General features: G+C 36.2%; 2 protein-coding genes and 1 pseudogene across 3 annotated transcripts; 2 read left to right on the forward strand and 1 right to left on the reverse strand.

Moving 5' to 3' along the window:
• The first annotated feature begins 2,754 nt into the window (after window positions 1–2,754).
• LOC105952213 (UDP-glycosyltransferase 90A1 pseudogene) lies at window positions 2,755–4,347 on the forward strand (annotated as a pseudogene). Its single transcript, XR_016033612.1, has one exon. The product of XR_016033612.1 is annotated as a UDP-glycosyltransferase 90A1 pseudogene (transcript).
• Window positions 4,348–9,251: 4,904 nt separating this feature from the next.
• LOC148767835 (bidirectional sugar transporter SWEET5-like) lies at window positions 9,252–13,027 on the reverse strand. The gene is made up of 5 exons (XM_088823256.1): window positions 12,789–13,027; window positions 11,940–11,976; window positions 11,578–11,794; window positions 9,598–9,759; window positions 9,252–9,492 (listed from the first exon to the last, which is right to left on the reverse strand). The coding sequence occupies exons 1-5, from the start codon at window positions 12,826–12,828 to the stop codon at window positions 9,316–9,318; spliced, it is 633 nt and encodes a 210-aa protein (XP_088679382.1). The 5' UTR covers window positions 12,829–13,027; the 3' UTR covers window positions 9,252–9,315.
• Window positions 13,028–15,497: 2,470 nt separating this feature from the next.
• LOC148767836 (uncharacterized) lies at window positions 15,498–16,112 on the forward strand. Its single transcript, XM_088823339.1, has one exon. The coding sequence runs from the start codon at window positions 15,498–15,500 to the stop codon at window positions 16,110–16,112; it is 615 nt and encodes a 204-aa protein (XP_088679465.1).
• The last annotated feature ends 2,629 nt before the right edge of the window (window positions 16,113–18,741 follow it).

Below are 18,741 nucleotides of genomic sequence, written 5' to 3' on the forward strand. Positions count from 1 at the left end.
CGGTCGACGCCGTTGACTTTTTTTTTTTTTTTTTGAAAAACTTTTTTTCCCTAGAATTTTTTTTTCCGGCCGGTCAACTGCCGTTGACCGCGATCTCCGGCGTTGACTTTTTTTTTTTTTTTTTTTTTTAATAATTTGGTTTTTTCTTAAAAAAAATATTTTAATTAATATTACTGTCATGGCTGCTAAATTACTGTCTCCGGCAGTTATTTAACTGTCGGAGACAGTAATTTAACAGTAAATTGACTTTTTTTTTCTTCAAAAATATTTTAATTAATATTATTGTCTTTGCTACTAAATTATTGTCTCAAGCAGTTATTTAACTGTCGGAGACAGTAATTTAACTGTTAATTGATTATTTTTAAAAATATTTTAATTAATATTAATGTATTCCTTGCTAAATTATTGTCTCCAACAGTTATTTAATTGTCGGAGACAGTAATTTAACTATTAATTGACTTTTTTTATTCTTAAAAAAAAAAGTTTAATTAATATTACTGTATTAGTTGCTAAATTACTGTCTCCAGCAGTTATTTAACTGTCGGAGATAGTCATTTAACTGTTAATAGACTTTTTTATTTTTTTTAATTTTTTTTCTTAAAAAAAAATATTTTAATTAATATTACTGCCTTGGCTACCACATTAATGTCTCCAACAGTAATTTAACTGTCTTAGACAATAATATTAATAATATTATTGTTCGGGAAAATAATGTTCATAATATTACTGTCCTAAACAGTAATATTACTGTCTGAGATAGTAATTTAGTCGTCAAGATAGTAATATTAATTAAAATATTATTTTACCTAAGAAAAAAAAATTCAAAAAAAAAAAAAAAGTCAACGGTGGTTGACCGGCCGGAAAAAAATTTTAGGAAAAAAAAAAGTTTTCAAAAAAAAAAAAGTCAACCCCGGAGAGCCGATCTCCGGCGGTCAACGCCGGAATCTGGCCGGAAAAAAAAAACATTTCAGAAAAAAAATTAGTTTCTGGAAAAAAAATTGGAGGTTAATGTGATATATTTTTTTAAATCCGGGGTCAATGTGTAATAATAAGGAGGCTTAATTCCACTTTGCACCCTTGAAATATACCATTTTGGCACTTTGCACCCTCGAAATAAATTAATAGCACTTTGCACCCTCGAAATACAATAAATCATGCATAATGCACCCCAAATGATTTTTTAAAGCTAAAAAATATAAATTTAATATTTGTAGTGATATTTTTTTAGGATGCCAAATGTCAAATATTTTTTTTATTCATCAATCATTTTGAAACTATAAAGTTCAAAAATAAAAATACATTCCATCAACATATTTAAAAATTATATTGTTTTATCAAAATAAAATATTTTACGAAAAAAAATCATTCAGCTATTACGTTATCATGTTATCTGAAAATTATTTTTTCTTCCAAATATTTTCACCTAATATTTTACAAACAGTGACATAAAAGATCAACAATCGAATAATTTAGTGATAAAAGATTATTTTTTTATTTTTCTTTTGTAAGATAATGTAGTTTTTTTAAATAATCCGGTGTAATTTTTATTTTTTCGCACTTTGTCCGCTCGAAATTAGGTTTGAGGTTCAAGAAAACAACAATTTTTTTTATTTTGTACCCCAAAAAGAAAAACACCAATGAAAAATAAAATTGCATTTATTATTCAATTGAGGGTGCATTGTGAATGATTTATTGTGTTTTGAGGGTGCAAAGTGCTATTATTATTTTTTGAGGGTGCAAAGTGCCAAAATGGTATATTTCAAGGGTGCAAAGTGGAATTAAGCCTAATAAGGAAGTTAGAGCATAATGGGTGGAATTGATAATAATTATATTATGGACCGTATTTTAGACTAAATGCATGGAAATGAGTTTAATTGAGAGACTGTTTTTCTTGTGGACCAAAATGCATTTAAGTCCCATGTAATGGGCTTTTTTGCCTTTCGCCCGATATTTAAAGCTCAATCGCTTTCCGACCACTATTATTCACCAAAATAAAAAAAAAAAAATTCGTACTAACTCTAATTTTTAATTTGTAGTAATTAACTTTGAATGCATTATTGATGTTGGAGTATTGTCACGTGAATCACGTAAAGAAGCAATATTATTGGTGGGGCATTGGAGTCCCACCTTGTCACAACAATTATTTGTACTATTATTCTTATTACAAATAAGTCCATTTGAGTACTTGTTCATAAAGTAGTAATATAAAAAAATATTTTACAACAACAAAAAAATTTAATATTTAGAGTTGTGTGAAAAACTAAAATACCTTGCACATTTTAATATATTACAATTTTATTATTTAATTCAAATAATCTCAATTTGACCCTAAGTTTTACCAATTATTCAATTTTGACCATTAACTTAATTTTGACACAATTTCCTCTTTCAACTGCTCTGTTAATCCCCGGTCTCCAACGTTATAATTATAATAATTTTTATTATTATTTGCTGAACGCTGGTCAACGCCGGTCGAAAAAAGCAGATAGCAGAAAAATCAAAAAAAAAAAAGTCAAACAAATTATTAGAAAAGATAAATATTAAAAAAAGAATTATGTAAAATAAGAAATGGTAATTCGATATTTTTTTTTTAAAAAAAAATTGTGTTTGATGTTAAAATAACCAAACATCAAACACTATGAAATAATGAAAAGCTAAGAAATTCAGAATTTGATAAACCGTATTATTTTATACGAAAAATTATCATATCAAAATTAATTTTATATTAACAACCAAACAACCCTACCTCATAATTATGCAACTAATCTCCCCTAATATAAAATAGTGAGGATTATATTATCTATAAAGTGAGCAATCACTCACTCAACCGACAAACCAAACAGTGAACAACAATGGCAGCTTCTCCTCTACCACGAATTCCCCACTTTGTCATCTTCCCATTTATGGCCCAAGGCCACACCATCCCTCTCATCTACCTCGCCCGCCTCCTCCGCCGCCGTTCCGCCGCCATCACCATCTTCACCACCGCCGCAAACTCCCCTCCCATCCGCGGCGTCGACGGCGTCTCCGTCGTCGAACTCCCATTCCCGGAAAACATCGACGGCGTCCCCCCGGGGGTCGAAAACGTCGACAAACTACCCTCCCTATCCAGCTTCTTCCCCTTCGTCAAATCCACAAAGCTCATGCAGAATAGCTTCGAACAAGCCCTCGAAACCCTAGACCCGCCGGTATCGTGCATTGTATCCGACGTGTTCCTCGACTGGACCCTCCGGTCGGCGCGGCGGTTCGGCGTCCCGAGGCTGTGTTTCTACGTGACGGGGCAGTTTAGTTTCACCATGTATCAAATATTTCTCCGGGAAAGGCCGCACGCCGCCGTGGATTCTCTCGACGAGCCCTTCCCGGTGCCGGGGTTTCCTCATCTCACGTTGACCAGGAACGACTCCGAGCCGCCGTTCAACGATACCGAGCCCTCCGCCGGGCCTTTCATGGCGATGGTTTTCGAGCATATGGAATCCGTGAGAATGAGCCAAGGGGTTGTTGTGAATAGCTTCTACGAGATGGAAAAGCGCTACGTTGATCACTGGAACGAGAATATCGGGCCGAAAGCTTACTGCCTCGGCCCGCTCTGTTTGGCGGCGGCGGCGGCGCCGCCGCCGCTGCCGGAGAAGCCGGGTTATATCCGGTTCCTTGACGAGAAGTTGGAACTAGGGGAGCCTGTTTTGTATGTGGCGTTTGGAAGCCAGGGGGAATTGTCGAAGGAGCAGTTTGAAGAAATTGCTAAGGGTTTGGAGCAATCGGAGGTGAGTTTCTTGTGGGTTTTACGGACGGCGGCGGCGGCGGCGAACAGTGGGTTGGATTTAGAGGAATTTGATTCTGTGGAGTTTGAAGAGAGGGTTAGAGGTAGAGGGGTTGTAGTGAAGGAGTGGGTTGACCAGGTGCGGGTGCTCCGGCACGGCGGCGTGGGGGGGTTTCTGAGCCACGCCGGATGGAACTCGTTCATGGAGAGCATCTGCGGCGGCGTGCCGGTTATTGCGATGCCGTTCGTGGCGGATCAGCATTTGAACGCGAGGTTTGTGGTGGAGGAGGCGGGGGCGGGGCTGAGGGTCTGGCCGCGGGGGGGTTCTGTCAGGGGGTTGGTGATGGCGGAGGAGGTGGAGAGGAAGGTGAGGGAGCTGATGATGGGAGGTGAGGAAGGGGCGGAGGTGCGGCGGAAGGTGGCGGAGTATAGAGATGCTGCGTGGAATGCGATGGAAGAAGGCGGTTCTTCTATGATGACGTTGGATTTGCTGATTCATGAAATGGGAACAATCGAAATAGCAAAACTATAATGATTTGTAATATAATTTGTTAAATTAAATAAATTTATGAAAATTAAATTGTATTATTTCTAAATCAACAAATAATCTCTCACAAGTCACAAGTCAAAAGTCAAGATATGTCATGATAAAAATTATTTACCACACATCAAACAAAATTGAATTATTTAATTACGGTCAAATTACAGGACCCACCAGGTGCCAAATTACAAAAAAAATCCTATTGTTTGGGTAATTACAGCCGCCACTCCTTTTAAATATTTTTACATAAAATTTATGTAATTCGGTTATTTATCGAACCTAATCGTATATTCAGTTCGGTAAACGGTATGAATGTTGGCGTACCGAAATTTCGGTTTAGTTTTCCGATTTAACATCCCTAAATTTACATCTGGATGGGCATTTCATAAGATAATACATAGTTGAAGGGGTGACAGTAATTATCTAAACATGAGGGGAATTTTCGTAATTTGACCATAATTTAGGGGTGACCATAATTTGCTATTTAATTAAGGCAGCGACTATTTGCAATCACAAAATTTACTTAATGCAAGACCAAATTAATTTTTTTTAATCAAATTAAGTATAAAAAGACTATAATGACCTTAATAAAATACAAACAAAATAAAAACCCTTTTATCAATTTACTTTTGCAAGACCAAATTAAAAAAGAAAAATTAATAAATAAAGAAAGAAAAAGCAGAATTGAAAAACGAGAATTGAAAAACGAGGAGGGAAGAAGGGTAGAAAAAAAAAATCAACTGCAGCAGGTTCGCCGCCGCCCCATCGCCATCGCCGTTGAAGTCCACAACCTCCCATGTCGCCGTTGCAGTCGACATCCACTGGAACCTCCCCACCTGCAACTATTGTTACCCCAATCCCGCCACAACAATCACGAAAAGCATGTAACGAAATTACTTTTTGAATTAACTTTTTTTGAGAAATAAAATGTGATAAACATGATTTTGTTGTTAGAATAACTAGTAATCGTGCCCGTGCGTTGCACGGGGTCGCATTCAACAAAGGAAAAAAAAGTAACTGTTTGAAATAAATGATAGTACAAACTGTATAAAAGATCTATATCTGTGAAATTCAAATTACACTGCTATCACCTTATTTCAATATTATTATAACCGGATCGGACACAAAATCGGATAGGCGGGTCACGGTTGGACCGGTTCAGCCGGGGTCAACATGAGTATTTTCATTTTTCAATTTTTTTTTTTAATTATTTTACTATTTTTACAAATATAAAAATATTGTTCTCTATGTATTTGTTATGTATTCCTCTTGTTATTTCACATTTTTATTCCAATATTTATAATACAATCTTAATTAGGGGTGTGCACGGGTCGGGTCGGTTCGGTTTTTGGCAAAAACCGAACCGAACCGAATATATCGGTTTTCGTAAAATTAAAAACCGTGTATGTCGGTTTTTTATCGGTTCGGTTTCTTTCGGTTTCGGTTCGGTTTCGGTTTTTTTCGGTTCGGTTTCGGTTATTTTTCGGTTCAAGGGTAACTATATATTCAAGTTGTACAAACAAAAGAATACAATTACAATTACTTTCACAACTTACTAATGCAATGAAAATATAAAATCTTTAATTTCATAGGAGTTAACGTAATTTATAGATGATGTATTATGCTTCATTTTTTTTCCTACTTTCATCTACCACATTATTAAAACCATGAACTCAAGTAAATTTTTAATTACTAAATAAATAAAATACAATGTCTCAATTTATGAACAAATGCTTAGAATGAGACAAATAATTGAAAGATAGAAAATAAATATTAGGGTAAAATAATACATATATTATATAAAATGAAGTCATTTTATAGTTTCGGTTCGGTTCGGTTTTTCGGTTCGGTTATTTACCTTTCCACCATACCGAACCGAATAATTCGGTGTTTCAAAAATAAAAAAACCGTACATGCGGTTTGCTATTCGGTACGGTTTAAAACGGCTCGGTTTTTTGGTTTTTCGGTTCGGTTTTTCGGTTTTTTCGGTTTTTTTGCTCACCCCTAATCTTAATATACCATTTTTTCTCCCTCTCATTTTCTTCTTACGTCATTCCATCTTCACTCACCTACCCCACCTCCAACATTTCTTTCTTCTTCTTCTTCATTCTGCAACCTTTTGTTCTTTTTTTTTCTCCTTTTTCTCCATGTTCAGAGGAAACATCATCTGCCTCATCTACTCCTATTTCTCTTCGTTTTTTTTTCTCCATCTCCAGGCTTCACTTTATCTCTTCAGCTCAACTTTGTTTTTTCTTCAGCCCACTGATCTAGCCCAACCAAAACTTCGATTGAATCACATACGACCCAGATCCAACTATCGACGGCAATCCCCCGCCCAGATCCAACCACCACAGTGATCCTCAGCTCAAATCCGACCATCTACCACTGTTATAGACTAAACCCGGTTCGTTAACTGGTTTTCGAGTCTACCGGTCGAAGCGGGGTTTTGATATACTGACCTAGTTTATGAATTTTCCGGTTTCTGTTGTAGAACCAGACCGTATAGTTGGCGGTTTGCGGTCGAATCGGTCGGACCGGCTGGTCCGATCCGGTTACGACGACATTGCCTTATTTTATTGTCGCATATATACACACACACACTGACTGTCAATATATAAAATACATGTTAAACAATAAATAATTCAAATGTAACAAAGGGTATGGCTATTTCAAATATCAATTGTTTCTCACTTCAATATCATACCGCCTAAATATTAAATAGGTTGCATTTATAGCCTTGATGAAAATTAATATCACAAAACATAAAAAGTCTTAATTTTATTTCTTTAATACCACACGCACAAATCCATTGCGCCCCTCTGTTTCTTTTTCACAAACTCTCCCACGCACGACTACTACTACTTCTTCCCCCTGCTTTTTCTCCCTTCTTCTTCTTCTTTCTTCCTGTTTCTTCTTTATTGTTCTTCTAGCTCTTCTTCTACATCTTCCTTCTTTTTCTTATTCTTCTTCTTGATCTTCTCCTTCTTCCTCTTTTTCTTCTTTCTCTTTCTTCTTCTCATTCTCTCTCTTTCTGCTTCTTCCTTTTTCTCATTCTCCTCATGCTTCTTCTTCTTTCTCCTCCTCCTTCCTGTTGCTTCCTCCTCCTCCTCTTCCTCCTTCTCCATGTTGCTTCCTCCTCCTCCTCCCTCTCCTTATTCTTCTAAATAAATATGAGAGCAATTCCAATGGTACAACATTGAAATGGATCGTTAAATATTTATTTGAATCTCCTTTTATATTTTGATACTCATATAATCCAACTGCGAGCATTAAATGGATCATCAAATTTTAAATATAAGTATAAATATATTTAAAATTGACCCATAAAAATTCATGATATGTTTTTTGGGTAGTTAATGTTTTGATTCCTTTTTTTCCAAGATGCACTTTTACATCTTCGGAAGTTGAATATCAAAATAGCTACCTATTTAATTCCATCATTGAAGATGAAAATTTAAGTTTTGTAGTATTATAATAGAAGTTATACCATTTAATTCTCCTATAGATTCCTCCATTAGAGTTGCTACGAAGAAAGAAGAGTAAAAGCAATACTAACTTTAAACAACTTAAAGAAAAAGGGCATGATGAGTTATTAAAATACATGATAATAAAGAAATTCTAATAAAGACAACTGATAAACATATTATGGCATATACAAAACCCATACACATGACAACGAAAATGTAAACAACCAACTAATTGCGAGGCATATAGTCTGTCAATAAAATAGCATAAATACACCATAATGCAAAATAATAAGTTCGCATAATTACATGAGCCTAACATGAATGTTTGTGATGTACATCATGTTGCCAAACATTTGGTGTATGATGTGAGATGATGATGGTTTCTTCTCTTCTTTACTGAATTTTTCTCGTTTAATGTCTTAGAATTGCTGAGTAGCTTCAAATAATGGTCTTGAGAAAACAAAAGAATGCATTAATCTTAAAATAGGGATGCAACATCTCGAACAAATTAAAATATAGCAACAAAGTCTTGTAAGTTATAAAACTTAAATATTATAAATAAATTATAGCAAAAAAAAGCTTTGAACTAACAGAAGCACATAATAAATAATGTCTGACATAATTTTTTTTCCTTCTACCGAATTGCGTGAGTAGTTTGCTCCAACCACGAATTATTGTTGACACGAACAGGCTTGCTGCAAAAGAATTTACAATACGTCAAACACAAATGCAAAAATAAATAAATAAACGGCATAACACAGTCATTAAATAAACGAAGAAGAAGACGAACAAAATTTTAAATGAGAAAGAAGAAGCAGCTTGGCAAAAAGAATGTGATTTTTTGTGGAGTTCTCATGAGTTTAAATAGAAAAATGAAATTGGTAGGGGTTGAGATCATGGTGGATAACTTCTACCATGATGAATTAGTGGGGGGTTTAGTGGGTGGTTAGAATGGAGAAGAAAAATAAAAAAATATATAAATATAAATAATTAGAAATACCTACGGTATATTTAAATATAGGAGTTAGTGTTTATATTATAAATTAATTAATGGTTAAATTTGATATTTATTAATTTACAAAATTAACCCTAGGTTTAGGTCTAGGTTTTAGTTCAAAATATCTTCGTTTTATATATAAGATGAGTACAAGTCATTTTAGAACATAGTTGATGATTTTAGGGTTCGATTCCAGCACTATTGTTGAAGGAGTTGCGGTTTTACAAAAAACGACATGTACTTGTCGATGTTTTGGTAATATATCAACTTGTACTTAAGTTTGCACTGATTTCACATTTGGTCTCTCATGTTCACAAAAAATACATTTAGCCCCTTATATTTGATTAATTCAACACCTTTTGTTATTTCCGTCAATTATCCTTAGTCCGTCAGTTAAGGCAGTAAAGGGAACAAGCTTGATTCCGTTAGTAGTAATGGGAAATTGACGGAAAAAACTTGAAGTGTTGAATTTTTGAAACATGAGGGACCAAATGTGTTTTTTATGAACATAGGGGATCAAATATGAAATCAGTGCAAACTTGAGGAATAAAAATTATTTTTTCCCCGAAAAAAAATTGCTGAAGGAAACGTGGTAGTGTATATGGTTTACCAATACGTTGAGATCGAGTTTGACGGAGGCGTAGACAGACCACACGACGCCGTTTAGCAAGTTGGCAAGTGATAGATAAAACGGCATGAATTTAACACTTTTAGTCTTGATCACACGTTTCTGCAATCTTATTTTAGAAATAAAGAAAGTAGAAAATTAATATTCAAAAAAATAAATAAATAAATTATAAATTATAAATAAAAAATAAAAATAAATAAACCATACCATGACCGTCAAAGGAGATGCGTACATCAAAATATTGAAAATAATACACAAAATCCCAATAAACAAAGACCTCGTCTTAGTTCCATGTAGAAATACCATGGTTATTGCCACCACCACACAAAAGAAAATTGTCTCTATAAATAGGGCAATTAAAATCTTGCGCTGCAAATTATTAACACAAATTCAAAATTCATAATTATTTATTATATATATATATATATATATATTAACATGGTTATCAAATCGTAAATCGAATCGAAAATCGTTTTGTCAAAATTGCGAATCGTAAATCGTAACGAATCGTAAATCGTAAGATTTATTAAATTTCATTAAAATATTAATATATTAAATAATGTATACTTATTTATGAGACATTGTATAATATTAACAACAAAATATATATATATATATATATATATATATATATATATATATATATATATATATATATATATATATATATATATATATTTGCATAGAAATCTAACCAAACTACAAAGTTATATGATTAATATGCTAATATTTAAAATTTACTAGTAAATGGACTTTACAAAAATTTAACACAATAAACATAAAAAGTTTAATATTAAAAATATTTCATTTAATTTGTAGTATTCGGCAATGCAAATTTTTTATTGTTATTAGATTCAACTAATATACATTCAAGATCTGATGCAAACTCGTATAAGCAGTTAGTTGATGGCAATCGATGTGTCCGAGTAAATCAAATATAACATCGAAAAGAAAAAATAGTGTAAAACTCTCTTGAATATATCTCCTACTTTAAAATATTATTAGAGTTGTAAAGTACAATAAAAATATAAATATCAAAAAAAATATATAAATATAATAAAAAAGTATAAATATTTAAAAAAAAGTACAATACAAATATTATCGATTTAAAAAAAATACAATTGGATATGAACAATATTAAAGAAGAAAAAATAAAAAAAATTAAAAAAAAATAAAAAAATAAAAAAATATATATATATATATAAATATTAAAAAAAGTACAATAAAAATATTATCGATTTAAAAAAAATACAATTGGATATGAACAATATTAAAAGATAAAAAAATAGTCATTATAGGAGGTAAAAGTGTTGGTATTACGAGGAATTATCATATATTATTGTATTTGTACTTAAAATTTAATATTTTAACACAATTTTTAATTTTTTTTCTGAAAATATATATACATTCTGAAAATCGTACAAATCGTAAAAATCGTAAATCGAATCGTAAATCGTAAAAATCGAATGTAAATCGTACGATTTTTTAAGATTTCCGATTTATTCAACGATTTGAATCGAAAAGGATTCAAATCGAATCGAATCGTACGATTCAAATCGTAAATCGTACGATTTTGATAACAATGTATATATATATATATATATATATATATATATATATATATATATATATATAGAGCCGGCCTTGGGGGTAAGCCGGGAAACCTTGGCTTAGGGCCCCACCCCACAAGGGGGCCCCACAATTTTTGTCATAAACCACTATATGGTCCCAATAATTAGTTATATAGCACATTTTAGTCCTTAAATATTTTATTAGATGTTGCTTTAAACTATATGTTAATGGAATATTTTATAATCTCAACTATTCAAAAAATATAAAGAAAGACCAATTTAAATATTGTGTTTTGTAGATAATATTGTTTATAAGTTAATTATATAATTACTTATAGTATGTTATTAATATCCAAATGTATATGCCAATTTTTTTTAAGATTAAACGTATTAAATCTTAACCCAAACATCCATATCACAAAAAAAATGAAACCAACTGTTGTCGGTTGAGACGAACAATATAATGATCAATATATGTACTTTTAATAATTTTGATCAACGATTGTTTTTTTTCCTCCCCATAATGTGTTGTTTATGCGTTCGATATAATACAGGGTTGGTGAATATAATTCAACGAAGTGTATATTTGTGTATGTATGTGTGTTTGTGTACGTACGCGTTCGGGCCAATCTGAGAAGGTGAAGAAGATTATGAGATAGGCAATTTCGATGAAGAAACCGACGCCGATGATGGTGGCGACGAGAAGACTATCGGGATGAACAAAGGGCATGCCGTAAAACACCCACATTGCGCAGTTGAGCACCGTGGCAATGTAAGGGTCCGGTTTGAATGATTGAACCGATTTCTCTTTCCAAATCTTGATAAATGTCGGACTGCATTTTTTCGAAATTACATTTTTGCTTTTATATATAAGAAAATATTCATATATGCAACTAATTGTGTGTGTGAGAGAGGGAGAGAGAGAGAGAGAGAGAGAGAGAGAGAGAGAGAGAGAGAGAGAGAGAGAGAGAGTGTTACACCGCAGAAAGGAAGAGGCCCAAAGAGATGACATTTCCTGCACTTATAGAAAGACAAAATTAGTAAAAATTTAAATAAGCAAATCTACACAAGATAAAAGGGTTTAGTTGTTTTGTTATAAGCACCTACTTTACTCTTATTAAAGAAGATGTGTTGATTTAGGTTATTTCTATTATACACCTGATGAAGGTTACACATGGTGGATTTTTACCAATGATCTACACACATCAATATATATATATATATATATATATATATATATATATATATATATATATATATATATATATATATATATATATATATATATATATGTTTGTACGTATACAAATAATAAAAATCTACTTGATGTGATTCATCCGATATGACATTGTATAGACCGTTACTTTAAAGAAAACAATCCCTAAAAAAGTACCATGTAGGGTTATGTGCTAAAGAAAACACATCATATGAATTTATTTGTTAATGTTAATAATACAATGATTTTTTTAACAATATTCAAAATTACCCAAATATATTTTTTTTGTTTTTTGACAAATTTAGTAAAAAAAAAAAAAAACCCTAAATTTCAATAATTCAAAGAGTAACAAGATGAATATAATTAAGTCACATGAACACAATATATGAAAATGCACCTATTCATATCAAAAATTAAATCCAAACAAGATCGTTCTTTTTTTGTCAAGTAAAATAGAAAGATTTTTCCTTTTCCAATATCGTGGATCGAAATAAGTACGTAATCGACAGCCATTAACACTCTAATTGCATAATTACATTAATAAATAGTTATTATATCATCATCCAAAATAAAGAAAACCAGCAAAAAAAAAATTTTAAAAAACCACAAACCTATGATCCCAACAATAGTCCTCACGGTATCCGGATTCATTATTTTCGAACCTCGAAATAAGACGAATATTTAACAAACGAGGACGATTTAATAATCTTTGTGTGCTAAAACCTTGTACGTTTGCAAATCGGGTGTAGTAAAACAATGACCATTTGTTGTCTTTTTGATTTAGCAAGAAAACAATGTGTGTGTGTGTGTGTGAGAGGAGTAAAAAAAATTGGATAATTGCAAAACGTTTTGATATGCCTATTGGCCCAGCCCAATAGACCCACATTTAATGGGCCACAGGCCCAACTTAATAGTTATTTCTAGGGGTGCAAGTTGGAACGGAAATTCCAATTTCCGCCGGTTCCGATCCGAAAAGTTCCGATTTTGGAACAACTTTTTTCATTCCGACTTCCGAAATTCCGATTTCCGAATTTTTCCGATTTTTTTGGATTGGAATTGGAATTATATAAAATAAATTTGGAATTTCCGATTTCCGATTCGATTTGATTTCCGAAATTAATTCCGAAAATTTCCGATTTTTTTTCTAAATATACACCTATAAATAATAAATATTATATAATATTTATTTTTCCGAAAAATATACCTATATTTTTTTTTTAGGATTTTGACATAATGAATTGTTGTTAGAAGTTTTATTAGATATTATGTTGTGCTTATTTTTATTTATTTTTTGAACTGAAATTTAGTAGTTATTAGTTTTACTTTTATCGACGTGGATGTTCTTATTTTTGGAAAATTATGAATATTTTAGAAAATTTTCGCTAAGTTTTGAAATTTTTAACCTTATGTGATTTCCGATTTTTTCCGAAATTCCGAAATTTCCGGGCTTTTTGGAATTGGAATGAATTTTTAGATTCCGAAAATTTTGGAATTGGAATTGGAATTGATTTTGTACTTCCGAAACTTTTTGGAAATTTTCCGAAAAGGCTAATTCCGATCCGATCCATCCGACTTTCACCCCTAGTTATTTCTATAGAGGCCCAATCACATCCAAATAAGATTGGGCCCGCCCGATCAATAAAGTATAAATAGAACTTAAATTCATTTAATGAAGGTACGCATTTTATTATTCAATCACTTCCTCCACAGAAACTCTCTCAGCTATAATTATTATCCGCACTTCTAACTTGAGCGTCGGAGGGGTTTCCGCCGGATCAACCCCCGGCTCAGATTACGTGTTTTCTGTTCGCAGGATCCGTGAGTAAATTAAAGTTTTCAGGACCATCTAGCTCGTGTGCACGTGACCTACTTTGCCCTCCCAGCTTCACACCTAGGTGATTTATTTAATATGTCATCATTTTGGCGCCGTCTGTGGGAATGCAGACCAGATCACGTAGCCAGCAAGATCCTCCTGAGTCCACTCGGAGAGAGAATGACACAGCTAACAACCTCCCAGTTCGAGGAGGCTCTGGCTTGCCACCTCCTCCACGTGCTCCGGATCCACCACGCGAGGTTCAGGTGATTCCCCCTCGGGACCCACCACTCGCCGATCCTCCACTGCAGGCTCCACCTCTACCTGCTTCCCGAACGGTTCAAATAACCGAGGAGGCACTCCAACGAATGATAACAGAAGTTTCTACTCACGCCGCCACTGATGCGGTGGCGCAATACATCGCCACGATGGCAGCAAACGCTCCCCCCGCGATCCCAGCTAACGCTCCCCCCGCGATCCCAGCTAATGCTCCACCCGCAATGCCACCCAGGGTACAGCAACCAGCACAGAACAATGACGATCGGATAAGTGTATCCTCATCCACCTCAGATCCAAGATCCCGGATGCGGCTATCTACCAATCACAAGGAGCCACAACCCAGACAGCAACGCCACCATTCACTCGAACGGGGTGATGCGTCTCTACGAAGAGCTCAGATCTTTAATGAAGGGGAATACGAGATAAATAGTAGAGTATCTCGCCAAAACCAGTTCCCCAGATTGAACAACCCAATTGACGGAAGAGCGCCAGTCCCAACAAGGCGCAATCCTTTCACCCTAAACATCCTCAACGAGGTATTGCCTCAATGAGTGAAAGTATCAGGCTTACCTCAGTTCGAAGGAACTACCGACCCGCAGGAACACATAGAGAAGTTCCACGCTATGGCAGATTTATATAGCCCAACAGATGCAGCAATGTGCAAGATGTTCCGCACCACTCTTTCCAAGAGAGCCATGAATTGGTTCAATGCTCTGCCCACATGATCAATTGACACTTTCGCTCAGTTATCATTGCGCTTCACCAACCAATTCGCCATCAATAAGCAATATGCTAAAACTCCAGCACATCTATTCTCTATCGTACAGAGAGACAATAAAACACTCCGCAACTACATCAGGCGTTTCGTGGAGGCTGTTCATGAAATTCCCAGTGTAGGACAAGATATGCTCTCAGGGATTATGCAGCAAAACCTGAAGTCGCGTAGGTTCAAAGAATCTATCGCAGGAAGACCTCCTGGCAACTTAGATGAGTTGTTAAATCGAGCTGAAAAATACATACGCATAGAGGAAGCTTCTACCAATGCTCATCCCAAGAGGAAGAGAGAAGATGACCGCCCGGATATTAGGAGACGAGATGATCGACGCCTCCACCCCCGCCTCAAGGCCAATCATCTTCAACTTATAATCGATTCACTCCACTCAATACTCGACTCACTGAAATACTTCATGTGATTGAACAAAAAGGTCTGGCAGAGCCTCCATGCCCAATGCAACCCAATGCGAAACGAGAAAGATCGGATCGCTATTGTCGATTCCACAAAGATAAAAGGCATACTACCGAGGAATGTGCGCAACTCAAATTGGCGATTGAGAGGTTGATCAAGCAAGGCCACTTAAGCGAATACATTGATAAGCCTCGAAATAAGCGCCGCGATGATCTTCCACGCCGAGATAACAATAGAGATCAACAGCAACGACGAGAGGAGGGGGGTCATCGGCGCGACCCAGATAACAATGATAACCAACCCACCCGGGGAATCATCTTCTTTATCTCCGGAGGACCGGCAGGTGGCGACTCACAAAATGCGAGACGCACCCTCGCTCGATCAGCACGTATGAATCAAGAACATGCTTCTCCATCCGCATCCGTCTATCAAATACGAAGACCTGATCATGGCATAGTCTTCAACTCCTCGGACCTTGAAGGTCTAGATGAAGATCATGTCGATACGTTGGTGATAACAGCAACGGTGGCCAACTTCTTAGTTAAAAATATATTAGTGGACGGTGGGAGCTCAGCCGACATTATGTATCTCCACACATTCAAGCAGCTAGGCATAGATAACGCCCGGTTCAGTCCCATCACTACACCACTGAAATGATTCACGGGAGAAGGTGTTTTATCCATGGGGGAAGTAGAGTTACCCATCTCCTTAGGGGAAAATCCTTGTCGAGTAACGAAAATGATAAAATTCCTTATCGTCGACAAACCATCCCCTTATAACATCATCTTGGGAAGGCCAGCGATCCATACATTCAAGTCTGTGCCTTCATCTTACCACCAAAAGTGGAAATTCCCCACTCCTTATGGAATGGGAGAGGTACTTGGAGATAGGCGTCTCGCTCGAGAATGTTATGCAAGAGCTCTACGTGAACCATCTAAGAGACCTAATCCTTTAGGGAAAGGAGACGACACCCCGAGACAAGATAAGCGAAAATGGGTCAACGCGTTCATCGAAGCTGATAAAGAAATCCTAATCAGCGTACCCGACGACACCGCCAAGCTAGCCGCAGTTGAAGAACTAAAATCAGTAGAACTCATACCCGGAGATAATTCTAAGCTTCTCCGCATCGGCTCTGATCTAGATCAAGAAGTGGAGAATCAGCTAGTTAACTTCCTTAGACACAATGGGGACGTTTTTGCTTGGAAAGCTCAAGATCTGACGGGAATTCCTCCCAAAGTAGCATTGCATCGACTAAACGTTGATAAAAGATTGAAATCGGTCAAGCAACGTAAAAGGACTTTCGGTCCTGAGCGCAACAAACATATCAAAGAGGAAGTGGCAAAACTCTTAGATACAGGCCACATTAGATCGGTTCAGTATCCCGAGTGGTTATCCAATGTGGTATTAGTACCTAAACCCGGAGGCAAGTGGAGGCTATGTGTAGACTTCACCGACCTCAACAAGGCATGCTCGAAGGATCCATTTCCCTTACCAAGGATCGACCAGCTCATAGACTCAACCTCAGGGTGCGAACTTCTCAGCTTCCTCGATGCATATCAAGGATACAATCAAATATTGCTCGCCCCAGAAGACCAAGAGAGAGCTAGTTTCATTACAGACCAAGGCATCTACTGCTATCGAGTCATGCCGTTCGGTCTCAAGAATGCAGGAGCTACTTACCAACGCCTAGTAAACACGATGTTCGCGGACTTGATAGGTAAAAACGTGGAAGTATACATTGATGACATGCTCTTCAAGAGTATTAAAGTCGCGGATCACCTAACCGATTTAAGTCAATGCTTCTCCATCTTACGTAAATACAAGATGAAGCTCAATCCCCTAAAATGTTCGTTCGGAGTTCGAGGCGGAAAATTCTTAGGGTACATGATATCACAATGGGGAATTGAAGCCAACCCAGCAAAGATTGAAGCTATCACCTCCATGGCCCCTCCCACTTCGATTAAGAAGGTCCAACAACTTAACGGTTGTTTGGCAGCCCTAAACCGATTTATATCCCGATCAGCTGATAAGGGTCTTCCTTTCTTCAAGATACTAAAAGGTGGGAAAAAGTTTGAGTGGAATGAAGACTGCCAAAGAGCTTTCACAGAATTGAAAGCATATATCACTTCCCCACCTCTACTCACGAAGCCCCAGCCAGGAGATACTCTCTTCCTATATTTGGCTATTTCTGCTAATGCCATTAGCGCAGTGCTCATTCGGGATGGTGAAAAAGGTCACCAACCGATATATTACATAAGCCGAGCTCTCCAAGGCCCAGAGCACCGTTACACCAATATGGAGAAACTTGCTCTCGCCCTCATCAATGCAGCCAGAAAGTTACGTCCGTACTTCCAGTCGCACCAGGTGATAGTTCTCACCAACTATCCCCTTAAACAAATATTGAGAAGTCCCGAGACTTCCGGACGATTAGCTAAGTGGGCTATAGAGCTAAGTGAATATGGGGTTGAGTTCAAACCACGCCCAGCCATCAAAGCTCAAATCCTAGCAGACTTTGTAGTAGAGATGACTACATCGGATGAGAGCACCTCCATACCCACTTGGGCCATCAATGTCGATGGATCATCTACCGCTACAGGAGGAGGCGCGGGTATTGTATTAACAAGCCCAGATGGAGATGAATTCGAGTATGCTCAACGGTTTTATTTCAAAGCCTCCAATAACGAAGCCGAATATGAAGCTTTGATGGCTGGTATCCGCCTCGCTTTAGCAGCTGAAGCTCGCAAACTCATAGTACACAGCGACTCCCAGTTAGTGGTCAACCAAGTCCTTGGGAACTATGAAGCCAAAGAAGAATCCATGGCAAAGTACCTTGCTCTTGCACTTACCCTCCTCTCAAAATTGGATAGCTACGAGATAAAGCAAGTACCACGACCCAACAATATTGATGCAGACAAGTTAGCTAGACTTGGTATTTCCATGGCAAGCATTGGAAGCCGGAAAATCACCCTCATCACGTCTTCCCAACCAGAAATAGTCTCCACCGACGGAGTGAATTGCGCTGAAGAGAGCGAACCCTGTTGGATCACCCCCATTACAAACTATCTCAAAAGCGGGGAACTTCCGACTGACATCGCCCAAGCGAAGAAAATAAAGGTAAGGGCGGCCCGTTTCCTAATGATAGGTGAAGATCTCTACAAGCGAGGGTTCTCCTTCCCCTATCTTAAATGCCTTAACCCATCCGCAGCAGACTATGTGCTTCGGGAAGTACATGAAGGCATTTGTGGTAATCATTTAAGTGCAAGAAACTTAGCTCTCAAAATATTGA

Source organism: Erythranthe guttata, chromosome 9, assembly GCF_056151865.1.
Source record: "Erythranthe guttata isolate IM_541 chromosome 9, IM_541, whole genome shotgun sequence".
Lineage (NCBI taxonomy): Eukaryota > Viridiplantae > Streptophyta > Magnoliopsida > Lamiales > Phrymaceae > Erythranthe > Erythranthe guttata.

Coding starts and splice junctions, on each gene's coding strand:
- LOC148767835 (XM_088823256.1), bottom strand. CDS start 12,828: ATGAATCCGGATACCGTGAGGACTATTGTTGGGATCATAG. Junction 11,977..12,788: donor GACTATTGTTGGGATCATAG/GTTTGTGGTTTT, acceptor CTATAAGTGCAG/GAAATGTCATCTCTTTGGGC. Junction 9,493..9,597: donor CATCTCCTTTGACGGTCATG/GTATGGTTTATT, acceptor ATAAGATTGCAG/AAACGTGTGATCAAGACTAA.
- LOC148767836 (XM_088823339.1), top strand. CDS start 15,498: ATGCAACCCAATGCGAAACGAGAAAGATCGGATCGCTATTGTCGATTC.